Source organism: Dreissena polymorpha, chromosome 11, assembly GCF_020536995.1.
Source record: "Dreissena polymorpha isolate Duluth1 chromosome 11, UMN_Dpol_1.0, whole genome shotgun sequence".
In the NCBI taxonomy this organism is placed as follows: Eukaryota; Metazoa; Mollusca; class Bivalvia; order Myida; family Dreissenidae; genus Dreissena; species Dreissena polymorpha.
Window position 1 is genome coordinate 78,184,142 of NC_068365.1, and position 16,624 is coordinate 78,200,765.

Sequence of the window (16,624 nt, forward strand, 5' to 3'; positions counted from 1 at the left end):
ATGTATTCTTGATATTCTTGTATGGGACTGGTCCATATGTATTCATGATATTATGGTATGGGACTGGTCCATATGTATTCTTGATATTCTTGTATGGGACTGGTCCATATGTATTCTTGATATTCTGGTATGGGACTGGTCCATATGTATTCATGATATTCTTGTATGGGCCTCGTCCATATGTATTCTTGATATACCTGTATGGGATTGGTCCATTTGTATTCATGATATTCTTGTATGGGTCTGGTCTTTATGTATTCATGATATTCTTGTATGGGTCTGGTCTTTATGTATTCATGATATCCTTGTATGGGACTGGTCCATATGTATTCATGATATTCTTGTATGGGACTGGTCCATATGTATTCATGATATCCTTGTATGGGACTGGTCCATATGTGTTCATGATATTCTTGTATGGGACTGGTCCATATTTATTCATAATATTCTTGTATGGGACTGCATGGTCCATTTGTATTCTTTATATTCTTGTATGGGACTGGTCCATATGTGTTCATGATATTCTCGTATGAGATTGGTCCATATATATTCATGATATTCTTCCAAGGGATTGGTCCATCTATATTCATGATACTTTTGTATACTTTTAAGCTGGTAAAACTGTGGACGACTGTCAGGCATGCACAGGTGGCATGTACTGCGCCATAGATGGACTCTCAGCGCCCACAGGCAACTGTAGTAAAGGCTATTACTGCCCAACTAACGAGACAACTAATTCATCAACACCTACTGGTAAGTCTCTTATTGAGCACATTTATGGTTGTAACTAGTTGAATGTTTTACCACTTTGAGGCATTTGTAGTCCTCTTGAAAATCAAATTATATTTATGCCCCCCTTCGAAGAAGAGGGGGTATATTGCTTTGCTCATGTCGGTCTGTCGGTCCGTCTGTCGGTCCGTCCACCAGGTGGTTGTCAGACGATAACTCAAGAACGCTTGGGCCTAGGATCATGAAACTTCATAGGTACATTGATCATGACTCGCAGATGACCCCTTTTGATTTTGAGGTCACTAGGTCAAAGGTCAAGGTCACGGTGACCAGAAATAGTAAAATGGTTTTTGAATGATTACTCAAGAAAGCATACGCCCAGGATCATGAAACTTCATGGGTAGATTGATCATGACTTGCAGATGACCCCTATTGATTTTGAGGTCACTAGGTCAAAGGTCAAGGTCACGGTGACCTGAAATAGTAAAATGATTTCCGGATGATAACTCAAAACGCATACGCCTAGGATCATGAAACTTCATGGGTAGATTGATCATGACTCGCAGATGACCCCTATTGATTTTGAGGTCACTAGGTCAAAGGTCAAGGTCACGGTGACCCAAAATAGTAAAATGGTTTTCGGATGATAACTCAAGAACGCATACGCCTAGGATCTTGAAACTTCATAGGTAGATTGATCATGACTTGCAGATGACTCCTATTGATTTTGAGGTCACAAGGTCAAAGGTCAAGGTCACGGTGACCCGAAATAGTAAAATGATTTTCGGATGATAACTCAAGAACGCTTTTGCCTAGGACCATGACACTTTATAGGTACATTGATCGTGACCCGAAGATGACCCATATTGATTTTCAGGTCACTAGGTCAAAGGTCAAGCTCACAGTGACAAAAATCGTATTCACACAATGGCTGCCACTACAACGGACAGCCCATATGGGGGGCATGCATGTTTTACAAACAGCCCTTGTTAAGACCTTTCTTACTTGATTCAAGTTTTAAAGGATTCATTTCCAACCCTTAGATACTGATATTAGCAACAAAGACATAGTCACAGGGTTTCTGGTTTGATGCTGGATGCATATAGCCACTCACTTTGCTTCTGATCAGGAAAGGTTTATTATGCTAATGTATGGTTGTAACCAGTTTAAAATGTGGAATAATAAACATGAGATAGTCCAATCTGCATGTCTATGGTTTGTGTTATTTCTTTCTTCACACTTTTTTCTGCTTACAGGTGTAAAACAGTTTAATACAAGCCAACAAGAGTTGCATAATATATTGTATTTATTTGTCTCCACATTTTTCTTACAAACTATTTCAAATTTATGTTGGTAAAATCATTAACATATATTTTTTAGTGCAATGAAATGAAGAAAAGTTTTTAAATTATGAAAAAATCTAAACTTCAACGCATTTTTGTAGGTTTTGAGTGTCCAGTGGGCTACTACTGTTTGGAAGGTTCTGCTGCACCGACGCCCTGTCCAGCAGGTTTCTTCTCCACGACGATTGGTCGGTGGGAGTGCCAACCATGTCCTGCAGGATACTATTGCACTAGTGGAGAATCCGCCGAGCAAAAAATCTGTCCTGCCTACCACTACTGTCCAGAAGGCATGTAGACATTGAACAATCTATCACCATACTCAATGTTCTTTCTATAGAAAAAGACAAACTCATCACTGTAAAACAAACCAAAAAATTTAACGAAGAAAATCAAATGCTGAGCTCAGCATAGTTCAAACAAGTGTTAAGTTTAACTGCAGATCATGTTAGAATCTAAATAATGTTTGCATAATTGCTGTTTTTGACTAATAACTAACTCTATGCAATCCGGATGGCTTATAAATTTGTCGTTTGATCTTAATAATCAGAAGCCATAGTGATTATTGGCTGGTTAAGATTGTTTTTTAAATAAGCAACTGTTTCTACAAAATATTAAAGATTTAAGACCATGAGTGATTCAGTTGTTGTAGATATTGTTTTCTGCAGAACTTATACACACAGTAAGGTTTCTGGAACTTACATAAGCTTGAATTTTCTATACAAGATACGATAGTTTTACACTCAACTAACACTGTGCACAAATCTGCTGTTACAGGCACAATGGTTCCCAATATTTGCCCCAATGGTACCTATACATACGACAACACAACGGGGCTACAGCAAGCCTCGGAGTGTCTACCATGCGAGACATCTGTGTACTGTCGCAGTGGCCAGCTGTCGAGCGAGTGTGTTGCCGGATACTTCTGTCTCTCTGGCAGCAAGAGTGACATGCCCCCGACCACCACAAACTTCAGTGGGTGTGAGCCGTACGACGAATGTGCAGGGCCCTGCCCTACAGGTCACTACTGCTTGGAGGGCACCTACATACCTACGCCCTGTCCGGAAACTGTGTACCGGCCAATTGTAGGCGCAGCACAGCTTGAGGATTGCGACCTTTGTCCAGCTGGATACATGTGTGATAACGGTAGGCAGAATTATTGTTTTGCAATTTAATTATGACACTAGTAGACAAGTAAAATTGACTGATTACACAAATTACACAACTCTCTGTATTATAAGACTAGCCTCTCCTTTTCTTTTGCCATATCAGACTCATCTTAATATCACTTGGTATTTAAAATTTATCAACGATACGTTTTTTGTGGGCATTGTTGTTTTAGTAATGCCAAATAGAGACAACTTAAATAAAGTTTAAGCTTCAGAACTAGGCATGCATATCTCTGACACTCTAGAAAGTCTGTCTAACATCAATAGCATTTAAATAAAATAAATTGTTTGTGTCCAGGAACCACTAACCCAGTGCCGTGCATTGCGGGCCACTACTGTCTCAACGGTACCGGCATATCGGTCTCAGAGCCAATTCCTTGCCCCGTCAACTTCTACCTAGACACAACTGGAAACGACGTGCTGGCTGACTGCAAGCCCTGTATTAGTGGCTACATCTGCAACCAGACAGGTGAACAACTACATATTTTACATAAGTATTAGTTTTTTGTACTTTCCAAGAAATAAAAATTACACTTGTGTTTATACTTTTGCTTTACTATATTAATGATGACTTAAAGTGGTAATATTCTTATTAATGTTTTCATAAGTATGCACAAATAATAACATACATATTTGATAATTTTGCAATTTCATAAACAGGCAAACATTTATTTTATTTTTTTCAAACTATAAATCATTGAGATGTAATAAAAATTGAAAAAGGTAATGATTTAAAATAATGGAATTCAAATGATTTTCTAAGGTATGACTGACTACTCCTTGTATCCGTGTCCGTCCGGGTTCTACTGCCGTAATGGTGAGGATCCAGAGCTATGTCCGGCGGGCCGCATGAGAAACACGTCAGGTGCTGGAGAACCAGAAGACTGCCCCCTGTGCCGCGCCGGATACTACTGTCCGAATGACACCATCAATTTGCACGGCATCCCGTGCAGGCCCGGCTACTACTGTCCCACTGGATCGCCAATAGAACTGCTCTGTCCACCCGGAATGTACTGCGAGGGAGTGACAGGAGATCCACCGCTCTGTCCACCGGGCTACTACTGTCCAGGAGGCACTATCGAGCCCATACTTTGCGAAAAGCCTTTCTATTGTCCACTCAATAGCAGCTATCCAAGTGTTTGTGACCTTGGTTATCAGGCTCTTGATCACGCTGGTTTACGGTATGACTCAACTCTCTCATGCAGAATCTGTCCGGCTGGTACCTACGGCAACTACACTGACCGCTCCATCTGCGAGGCCTGTCCGGGCGGCTACTACTGCCCTGCTGGCACAGGCCACGGTGACAGCAACATATGCCGCATGGGCTCTTATTGCCCAGTAGGCTCCCATTACGAGAAGTCCTGCCCAAGAGGAACGTACGGCACATTCACCCGTGCTGAAGCCGTCTCAGACTGCACGCTCTGCCCTGCTAATGCCTACAGCAACCTGGACTACGCAACACGATGTGAGACGTGCGGTAAAACGTCCACATCTCCTGAAGGATCCACTGCATGCAGCTGCAAGGGCAAGTACCGAACATTCCAGGAATCGTTTAAAGCATGCGTGTGCCTTGCTGGCTACGTCTACTATGATGACCTTGACCTTGAAAAGTCTGAACTCGATGGTGACGAGGACTGTCAGCTGATCTCTGATGACCGATGCAGCACTCACCAGGTTCGTGACTCCAGCACCCGCAAGTGCGTCGACCCGGACACTGTCAGCTGCGAGGGCTGGGGTGGATGCGCCTCTGCATACTACAGTACCGACCAGGGAAGGTAGGAATTGTTTTACATGCTGGAAGGTTGATTATCCCCCGCCATTAGCGGAGGGATATTGTTTTGGCTTTGCCCGTCCGTCCTTCAGTCTTTCCGTCCGTCTGGAGCCATATCTTGGAAGTGCTTTGGCGGATTTCATTTAAACTTGGTATGAGAATGTATATGGATAAGAGGATGATGCACGCCAAATGGCATTGTACACCATCAGTTAATAACAGAGTTATGGCCCTTGGTATCTTGAAAAAATGCTTTTTTGAGTGTCAAATATAATACTTTTGTGTCCAGAGGCATATTGGTGGGGGGATATCAATTCAACTTTGCTTGTTTAAGTCACATTTTGGGAGACCTGGGCTTAATAAATGTTCAGATAAGGGAGGACACTTTCGGCTGTTATGAAATTTTATGTTTTAAGGTCTTTTCTTAACAAAATTCAAGTTTGGGACTGTGCAGACTGCACAGGCTAATCTCAAACGACACTTTACGCACATGCCTTTAGCTCCATTTTCCCCAAGACGATCTTATTTTATGGTAACCATTGGTTGAATAACTGTATAGTATTGTTTTAGATTGTTCAGATAGGAATAAGAATTGTTCATGGAAACAAATCACATCATAAGAGCTTAGTTATGAAGTCAACTATATAATTTTTTGCAGAATTAATTACAACTTGCTAAAACTGTGTCGTAAAAACCAGTACAATTATTCAGTAAGACTTTTGTTTGCAGACATGTGTATTACTGTATATTGCATATGAAAACAGTGTGTAAGCAAACTACAGCTGTGTTTCTATTGTTGCAGATGTTTCTGTGACAGTTATGTGTCCGAGACCTCTATATGCCCTCCCAGCTGTGAAGCCACAACCAAACCTCAGATGGAAGGCTCTCTCTTGGCTAACGGCACGCTGGCCATTACCATCATTGACCCAGTGACAAAAATACAGACTATAACAGTAAGAGAATTAGCTTCTTTATATTTTTGTGTCTAATTGTTGTAGCCTTCAATAAAAAAACATTTAATGCAGTAATCATGGATTGCTTGCTAAATATTTATCACATGCCATACCCTGTTTCTCATGTAATATAACCATTACGATATTTTCATCTTACACATGTGTAATATACTTTTTAAGCGTTTTCATTGGCTTAGTTTTTGTTTGATTGACCAATCGCATTTTGTTATTTAGCTGAAATGACGTTGCAACGTCAAATGACGTCACGAAATGTAAACAACATTCGGGATTTATCATTATGTTTGCGTAAATATTTATTTAAATGCTCATTTAAAAGCATCTGATAAAAAGATCTGACACTCGTTGTCATTTTCATACCATATTTTATTAAACTCTTCCAAGAAATTTGAGGTAAGCTTGCCAAAGGCTTGCTTACTAACAAAATTCCTGAACTCGTTTAATAAAATATGATATGATATGACAACTTGTGCCAGATCCTATATATCTCACATTGTGTAGAAGTCTACAAAACCTTTCATTTGTTGGTTTTATAAGCAACTTCAGCTTTAGGTTAACAAAATTACTGAGAAACACTTCAGGAACCTGGTAGAGTACACATTTCACAAAACACTTGACGACAATACATTAATGTTTTGAAAAAGCATACATATTAAGCACCACCATGTAGGATGACATAAGTTTGGAAATCGTATTCATCCTGTTTTATTTTTATGTGCTTGATTTTTGGAACATATTGATCGTGAATGTTAAGTTTTTATAGCGCAAACCTCAGCGGTAACACTAATATATGGTTAAATCTCTGATTAGTCATTAGAGGATAATAACCTACACAATATCAGGGTTCACCAAACCTCTTTACTCATTTAACCCTTTGCATGCTAGGACATTTGTTGTCTGCTTAAATGTCGTCTGCCGAATTTTTAAAATTAGCATTTTCTTTGATTTTTTTTTTCAAAGAATACTATCAGAATAGCAAACAGTTTGGATCCTGATGAGACGCCACATTCTGTGGCGTCTCATCTGGATCCAAACTGTTTGCATAGGCCTTCAAAATTTGGTTCCAGCACTGAAAGAGTTAAACCTTTCCTGCACAGAAGAAATTGAAAATGGCTGTATGCAAACAGCATAAAACCGGACCAGCCTGTGATTATCTTGCAGTCTGTTCAAGTTACATGCTGTTTGATGCTCATCAGTATCTCGGCTTTGGAAAGAGTCCCATCACACTTGAACATCTGAGTGGTAAAAAGTGAAGAGATCCAGACACAAATAGAAAAATTTATAGACAAATCTTAAAGCACTGGTTAGGAGTGAATCAACAATAGTCTTACCGATGTATTCTTTAGAAATGATCTTCACGTTGGGAAAACTTGGTTAAAGGCATGTTCTGAAAGTGTCCTCCGATATAAGCTTGTGCAGTCTGCACAGGCTTATCGTGGACAGCACTTTTATGGTATAATTTGTTAAAAAGAAGTCTCTTCTTAGCAAAAATCCAGTTAGGAGAAAAATTAAATCACTGATTTTATCCCATTTTCACCGCGACATTGACGGTATAACACGTTGTGGAATATACTTGCTTGTATTCAACACTGTGGAATATACCTGTCGCGTGCACGGACTACTTTTTAAATGACGTCATGCGATATGCGCTAAAATTTGGTCGATATTGTTTGGTTCATTGATCGAATTATAAGGTCACCCATTAGAAGAAAATGTGCATATTTTTCAGAAATATATATATATTACATATTCACCAAAAGAAATGTTGAAATAAAATATAAAATTACACGATTTTTGTTTTGTTATTTTTTTATTTATATTTACTTTACCACTGAATGATTTTTCATAAGAAACACAGTCGACAAAACTTAAGCTTCAAAATTATACGACCTTCAACCTTTAAATCTAGTCATATGACATAATTTTTCGCCATCCGTATAATGAATCAGCTGATTGATGGCGTCATAAAATGACAAACTTATTGCGTCATTTTCCCCATTTTTTTGACGATTTATTATAAACGCGACTTACTTCACATGTTTTCTACATGTCGAGGGGTGAACGGAAGACTGTTGTAACTCATATTATATTAAGAAGGAGATACTGCAGTTTTCCGTTCAGCCCTCGATGTACTGTATGTCGACATATCTGAATTGTCAATTGATCACATTTTCCTTATTTCGTGTAATGTGCATTGTTTATAACCAAAGCATATACTTTTGACATTTAACTTAAATATTCAGAATGTACAACAAGCCATACACATATCGCACAGTTCATGAATAATCTGCTATGTTTGCTTTCCTATTTAATTCACGTTAGGCATAGAGCTGTGTAAAGTATAAGATGGTAAAAATAGCACCACACTGGAATTTGGAACGTCCCATTTTGTACACGGGTATTTTCTACTCATTTATCTGTTGTGTACTGGAATGTTTTCCATTCTTTGTGTATTTATATATTAAATTATTTTCTCGTACAATAAGGGCATTTACCATAGATATATAAAACATTGTGCAAGTTTAAACATAATTATGTTTGTATGCAGAAATCTGCAAATGCAACCGAGTTTACCAACGGCTATTATTAGATAAACTGCTCCGGTTCATTTGAACAGCAGTAATGTAGAGTACATGACGTAGCGTGTGACGAAGAAGAAAGTTTATCGCGTTCATAAACTCATTTGAATAAAGTGATAGAATGGCATAAGGGTCTTTATTTAACTATGCTAAAATAATTATTAAAGACCCTAGATGCAATATCGTCAATTATTGAGTTAAATGGATTATTAGATGGATTTTAAAGGATTATTAAAGGTAAGATACTAGTTCTTACGTGTTTTGATTTTTGTTTGTACTTTTGTCGTTCCCTGTTCTTGGGGAAATGATTTTAACATGGGCGCCATATTGATGCATCGGATCACACACGGCATACCCATAACATTATATAAAAACACGTTATGCGCGTCCTTAAATTCGTCGTCCGAAGTCGGAAAACGTATTGCCCTGTATTTTGTCAAATAAAGTGCCACTCGCTGCAATTGTCTGTTTACTCGTCAAAATTGTCAAGGTCTTCCATAGCTAAAGAAACTTCAGCGTACAGGGTATTTAGTATTGACAGACCTGTACAAAGTCGCGCCAGTCAATAATCATAAAAAGCGACATTTAAAGTTATGGTAGCCAGAACTAGGTCGTCGATGGTGTACATGTATGTTGACATCGACAGCATTTTGTCAGGAGCAATCGCCGCCATATTGGATTTTGATCATTTTCTTTCGAAAATAAAATGAATTATAGTAAAGTAAAATCTTCTTTTCGCGGTCGTAATGTGTTAAAATTCGCATACTGCGTAAAATTGAATGTAAGCATATGGTGATATTTTTACTTGTTTTACAGTTTGTGTGTGAATTTTTTAAAGACTATTTTGCGTACCAGAACAAATACATGTATATCACTACGCATGGTTACATTTGTCAGATTTTAAGCGCTTTTATGACTGAATTAAAATTATTGTTAAGGTTATTAGATCTATTTATGTTAAATGTCACGTTGAAAAAATCAAATGGGATAAATAGAATACTAGGATTAGCGTTGAATACAGAGAAGTTTATGTTGCTCGGCTCGAACACCGAAAGCGCTCGCCAAGGCTCGCGCTTCCGGCGTTCTAAGCCTCGCAACATAAACTTCTCTGTATTCAACGCTAACCTAGTATTCTCTATAGCCTGTTTCCATTGCGCAGGCTAATCTTGGGTGACACATTAGGCATATGCATTAAACCCTGTTTTCCCAGACGGAGGATCAATTGTTTTCTCTTTCACTTGTAAACTCTTTAGGCCATGCCTGACTGCCTGGGCCCAGGAGAAGGTTTTGAAGGTCAGATCAGTAAAACAATCCTTGTGGTGGCCATGTGGGGAGACCAGGTGACAGGCGCAATATACACCAACGCTGATTCTGCACATGACGCATTCAGTATGTAACAGTATTGCAACTTGTGCTACCTTGTCTGCTATACAATTAACACACGTTTTCCTGGTTTAATTAGTGGACAGCATAGATCCTAACCAAACTGCATGGATTTGTTTGATGGTCTGGAGCTATGCTAATTGCATATGGCATTAGACCTAATGTCACATGACATGACTCTGCATTTAAAAGCTTATTGTGAAGAGATTGCATTTAATTGTTAAATAAAAATCACCTTTAAAATGAAGAAGTTTTGAAAAGTAGGCCTGGAATAGACTATTGATTTTTTTCCATGATTTTCAAACATAGCTGCACATGTAGAAGGCTTAAAAAAAATGATGGTTCAACACAATTACATGTGTATATACTTTTTTCAAACTATCTTCAATTATAGCTTTCTTGTTAAGACTTTTGAAATCAATGGCAGTTGTTTTGTTGGGACTCTTTGAAGTCAGTCTGATTCTATTTGAGACACTTATTAAAGGCATTTCTTTTTGAGACTTTTTGAACTATGTGGGGTTCTAGGAAACTCTAAGAAGTAAGTGGTATTTGTGTTAATACTATCCTCATCCATCTCATAGAGAGCCTTGAGGAGCTATCCCAGGAGGCAGCAGCAGTCCTGTCAGGCCGTCGTCGTCTGCTCGCTCTCACCGTGCCAACGACCCACATTCCAAACCCTGTGCTGTGTGTGGAGTCGGGCGAGATGGTGATCTTCAAGATAAACATCAACCACACGGACCGTGCACAGAGCCATTATCCCAAGTACAACAAGGACCATCTGTTCAGCACCAATCCCACGTTTGACTTTGGCGCTTTCACGTCACTCAAGTACCAAGTGGAGAACACCAATGCCAACATCTCCAACTTCGCGCATGTGTTTAATGAGGGTGGAAATTACGTGTTTTATGACGCTGCTGACCCTACTTTGTGAGTGCTTTTTTTACGTACATTTGTTTTTAGCTAGGGAAATCTTTAACTTTCAATTGAGTTATAGACACTTTCAAAATGTTGCAATGCTCGAATAAGAAAAATTACCTCATAGTAAACAAAATAAGCATGAAATAAAAGTTAATATTCATTTAGTATTTTTTGTTCTTTATAATAATGAATCTATCAATTGGGAAGATGTTTTGAAATATATTTCTCAAAGATTCGGCTTATTTTAAGTCATGTAAAACAACCTAGCTACATTCGTAAACCATATTTTATTGTTTCAATAAGATCCTAGCACATGATTGCTGTTATTTCTTTTTCTTACAAATACCTCCACCCATTGCAGGGAGGTGTTGATCCGAGTTGAGCCCGAAGGGGTTGAATGCTCATCGTCTGCAAGAATAAAGCCTGCAAGCCCAGATAACATTATAGCCCTTGGTTTTGCCACACAGAACGTTGAAAACCAGGCCCCTGACTGGTCCCTTATTGCAGGTAGGAGGTGTAAACATAAGCTGCATTTTGGGAACAAATGGGCTTAATGCGTGTGCATAAATTGTCGTCCTTGTTCAGCCTGGGTGGTCAACACGTAAATTGTTGTTCTTGTATAGCCTGGGTGGTCAACGAGTAAATTGTTGTCCTTGTATAGCCTGGGTGGTCAACACCTAAATTGTTGTCCTTGTATAGCCTGGGTGGTCAACAAGTAAATTGTTGTCCTTGTATAGCCTGGGTGGTCAACACGTAAATTGTTGTCCTTGTATAGCCTGGGTGGTCAACATGTAAATTGTCGTCCTTTTATAGCCTGGGTGGTCAACACGTAAATTGTCGTCCTTTTATAGCCTGGGTGGTCGACACGAAAATTGTTGTCCTTGTATAGCCTGGGTGGTCAACACGTAAATTGTTGTCCTTGTATAGCCTGGGCGGTCAACATGTAAATTGTTGTCCTTGTATAGCCTGGGCGGTCAACATGTAAATTGTTGTCCTTGTTTAGCCTGCCCAGGTGGTCAACACTTTCCACCTAAACTAGATTTACGCTAAGAAGAGACTTCTTTTTTTAAAGAATAATACAATAAAAGTAGTCTCTGATTAGCGTGTGTGGACTGCAGAGACTTATCTGAGCCCAATTTTCCCAGAACACCGCTCAACATAAACCTTGTAGGACATGTAGATATTGTTAACATTGCAGAAAATAGTTTGACATTGCAGATGGGGTCATCAACTTAACAAAAAGTAGTCCCTTGCTTTTTTGGGGGCCATATGATAGATCTAATTGTCTGTATCATAGTTTGTTGGTTCCCTGCATAAATAAATAGCTACAATATCAATGCTTTCTTTCCAAATTATTGTTTTTGTGTGGTACTTGTAGCGGATTTATCATGTATGTAAACTCTGTATTTCCAGGCATCATCGCATTCTTTGCTACCTTGTGTCTGCTACTGGTGCTTGCCATTTTCATCTGGCTGCCCAAGCATGCAGGCTTGCACCCAATGTTACACTGGGCTCCAAAGTACCGCAGTCTGGGCAAACCACCGCCCGTGCCTCACTACATGCGATATGACCCCGACCACTGGCCCGAGAAACCAATGTATGAAATTATTACACACTTATCTTAGAAAAGAAAAACATGTACCAATTCAAGCGTTTTATCATAATGTATTAATTTTTTAAGGATCATTTGATTTTAGATGTGCAGTGATAGTGTTGGGGCTTTGTTGATTTGTAAGTCTAACCCTTTTTGTGGACTTTCAATGTCAAGTAAATAAAAAAATTCTAGTACATTCAAATACTTCTCATTTCAAATAACCATCAATAACCAACCATTTGAAAAGTTATCAAGTAAATTGTGTGTTTTTGTTTTTTACAGTGAGTCAGACGTGAAGGTCAGTCTGGGACCAAGGGTCACAGGAGACGGAGCCGATGCTGATTTGCTGGCTGCATCAACTCGAGGTAAGCACCTTTCAGTCATTATATATACATACATTTGAGGGATTATTAAAAATACAGCTACAGGTATGCTCACAGTCTTAAATAAGAATCGTTAGATTTATATCCTGAATGATTGAATACTTTTGAGTGACGTAAATTGTAACGATTCATTGAAAAAATATGATTTACTTTGAGCCATGCTCTTGGAAAACAAGGCTTAATGGATGTTTGAACAGTGTCGCCCTAAAATAGCATGTGCAGTCTACTTAGACTAATCAAGACGGTCTGTTCCAAACAAAATTCTTGTTTTAGGCACAGGCACTAAGCCCAGTTTTCCCAAAACATGGTCATCTAAATATCTTTTGTGCCTCCTCCTTACCAGATGGTGGAGTATTGGCCAGTGAGAAGGACTTGGAGGACTTCAATGTGCGCGTGCTCTACGACAAACTAGAGGACCAAAACCTGCACCTCGCCGCCCAGTTGGCACGGCAACAGGAGGACCTGCGCAATTTCTACAAGAAGATCCAGCAGCAGAACGAGGGCCTGCGCGACCTCCTTATGAACATGGACCCTGAGAAGCTTCAGCAGCTTGAGATGAGGCTCAACGAGCGCAAGGCCGCGCGCATACGTGATGGGCTGCAGGGCGCGTCGGGAGACATGGGTCCGAACATTGTAAATGCCACCATTGGCATCGCTGGATCAAAACATAAGTTTGCAGGTTGGCATGCTTTCATTGTATAGATTTTGTTGCCCCCACAGAGTGGCAGGCATCAAGCATGGCTTGTGTTTGCCTGTTATACGTACAAATGTTCCAAGGCTTGTTTTTGAAAACAACCTTTAAATATCGGTGGATAACGTTCAAAATTTCCAAGTTGAATTAACTTTATATGGAGATGATTGTTAAGGAGATAAAAAAAAATTGTAATTATATAATTATGTACTTTAAAAAAAATGTGGATCTTCATTGTTGTATAGCTATAAAGCAAGGCATAGCAAGTCATAGCTCGTTAATCAAGGTAAGGATAGCTTTTTTTCATCAGTAATGAACACAAATTCAGCTATATCACAACAAATTCAGCAATTATCAACACAAATTCAGGAATAATCACCAAAAATTCAGCAATAATTACCACAAAGTCAGCAAAAATCAATATCACAAATTCAGCAATTATCACCATAAATTAAGCTTCATGTATATCACCACAAATTCTGCAAATATCACCACAAATCAAGCTATATATCAACACAAATTAAGCAGTTTTAACCTTAAATTCAGAAATTATCACCACAAATTCAGCAATTACATGTTTCACCACAAATTCAGTAATATCACCATATTTTCAGCTATATCACCATGTATTCAGCTTTATCACCATGTATCAGCTATATCACCATGTATTCAGCTATATCACCACGTATTCAGCTATATCACCACGTATTCAGCTATATCACCATGTATTCAGCTATATCACCATGTATTCAGATATATCACCACGTATTCAGCTATATCACCACGTATTCAGCTATATAAGCACGTAATCAGCTATATCACCATGTAATCTGCTTTAACCACGTATTCAGCTATTTCACCATGTATTCAGCTTTATCACCATGTATTCAGCTTTATCATACCACTGCATTGATATCTGCCTGATATAACGTTGCCTGATATATTTTTTTATATCATGGTCAACAGGAAGTTCTTATATCAGTCAATGTTTAGAGTTACGTGGGATTTTCAATAAAGTCAACAATTTCTATCAACATGAATCAGGTTCAACAAAAGAAACAATTTGATACCAAGAACGTACATATTTTATTCTAGTTTAAAGTCATAAATCACAAAAACGTTTATTTTTTAAAAATCAAAACAGCCCGCACTGCATAAGTAAAATGACGTCATCAATAGGGCAATAAATCTTAAATACCGATATAGTCATTGCACTCGCAAATGTTGCACAGAAATTCAAGACAAATGATAACTGTATGCTAATCCTCAATTATTTAAACAAATGATTTTACACGCTTATGTCGATATTGACACCATCATCAAAATGTCAATTTCAATACACATCTCCAAAATGGTGTCTCCAAACTATTTGGTGAAGTGTAATCTTAGATTAAATTTGTCACTGCAGTCCATTCCTGATCTCCAATTCAAGACATTTATAATTAAAGCGGTTGTACTCTTCCCATTCGTAGTGCAAACAACTTTTTTTCTCTATACAATGTATAAAATAAGCTATTATTCGTGTTGCCTTTTCGAACGCCGTTTCTACATGTATGTCAACGTTTAAAAGCCGGATCAGCAAAATCAGCGGGAATCCATTCATATTCAATATAAAGAAATGGATTGTTTTGCAGATTTTAAAGAAAATGTGGGATGATAAACAGAAAAACAGGTTACTGTCTTGTCGTTTTGTAATATATCAGGCTCGGCACGAATAAAATAACGGCTCGGCAAGCCTCGCCGTTATATTATTGTAAGCCTCGCCTGATATATTTCAAAACGAGGGGACAGTAACCTGTTATTCTCTATATCACCACATATTCAGCTATGTCACCACGTATTCAGCTATATCACCATGTATTCAGCTTTATCACCACGTATTCAGCTATATCACCATGTATTCAGCTATATCACCACATATTCAGCTATATCACCATGTATTCAGCTATATCACCACGTATTCAGCTATGTCACCATGTATTCAGCTATATCACAATGTATTTAGCTATATCAACATGTATTCAGCTATATCACCACTTATTCAGCTATATCACCATGTATTCAGCTATATCACCACGTATTCAGCTAAATCACCACATATTCAGCTATATCACCATGTAATCAGCTATATCACCACGTATTCAGCTATGTCACCATGTATTCAGCTATATCACAATGTATTCAGCTATATCACCACGTATTCAGCTATATCACCATCACCATGTATTCAGCTATATCACCACGTATTCAGCTATATCACCACGTATTCAGCTATATCACCATGTATTCAGCTATATCACCACGTATTCAGCTATATCACCACATATTCAACTATGTCACCATGTATTCAGCTATATCACCATATATTCAGCTATATCACCACGTATTCAGCTATATCACCACGTAATCAGCTATATCACCATATATTCAGCTATATCATCATATATTCAGCTATATCACCATATATTCAGCTATATCACCATGTATTCAGCTATATCACCATATATTAATCTATATCACCACGTATTCAGCTATGTCACCACTTATTCAGTAATATCACCACGTATTCAGGTGCTGGCGCTGGAGGTCGGGAGGCTGACCTCATGTTGGCACTGCAGTTGCTGCTAGACCGACTGAATACTGGCCAGATCCCTATCTCTCAGACAATCTACGAGCAGCTGAGGAAGGATGGCGGAGTCGAAGGAGGGGCCACCACCAGTAGCAGCAGTGACACCACCAACATCAACTTCACTGGACCCATGGTAAGACTTTCAGACCTCTCTTTGAACATAGGCTTGCTGTAGATGTGCTGCTTGTGCTTCTGTCATTTTTTGATGAACAGTGATTTTTTAATTTTGATGCAATCAACCTTTGCAAAAAGAACGATCATTGTGAAAACGACTATGTCACTATTATTTATATAAAATAATGGCGGCAAGAAGGCAGAATAGAATTGGTTGATAAGTAAGGAGCTGTAAAAAGGTCATGTACATGCAATGTGCTGGAAATGCTTTTGACAGCGCTTTCCCATTTTGTTGAGTAAATTGATTTGTAATTCAACGAAAGAACATCAGAACAAGAATGATCTTACCATTG

The 16,624-nt window shown here is 38.6% G+C and overlaps 1 protein-coding gene across 1 annotated transcript in view; it reads left to right on the forward strand.

Moving 5' to 3' along the window:
• The window catches only part of LOC127849960 (uncharacterized), a 57,208-nt gene that overhangs the window by 17,042 nt on the left and 23,542 nt on the right, over window positions 1-16,624 (forward strand). Inside the window, exons 17-29 of the mRNA XM_052382700.1 lie at window positions 613-753; window positions 2,174-2,359; window positions 2,847-3,215; window positions 3,537-3,707; window positions 4,002-5,013; window positions 5,812-5,962; window positions 9,813-9,948; window positions 10,524-10,869; window positions 11,222-11,367; window positions 12,274-12,457; window positions 12,737-12,819; window positions 13,181-13,516; window positions 16,100-16,290. Coding sequence (XP_052238660.1) covers window positions 613-753; window positions 2,174-2,359; window positions 2,847-3,215; window positions 3,537-3,707; window positions 4,002-5,013; window positions 5,812-5,962; window positions 9,813-9,948; window positions 10,524-10,869; window positions 11,222-11,367; window positions 12,274-12,457; window positions 12,737-12,819; window positions 13,181-13,516; window positions 16,100-16,290 — 3,452 coding nt within the window. The remainder of the gene's footprint in view (window positions 1-612; window positions 754-2,173; window positions 2,360-2,846; window positions 3,216-3,536; window positions 3,708-4,001; window positions 5,014-5,811; window positions 5,963-9,812; window positions 9,949-10,523; window positions 10,870-11,221; window positions 11,368-12,273; window positions 12,458-12,736; window positions 12,820-13,180; window positions 13,517-16,099; window positions 16,291-16,624) is intronic.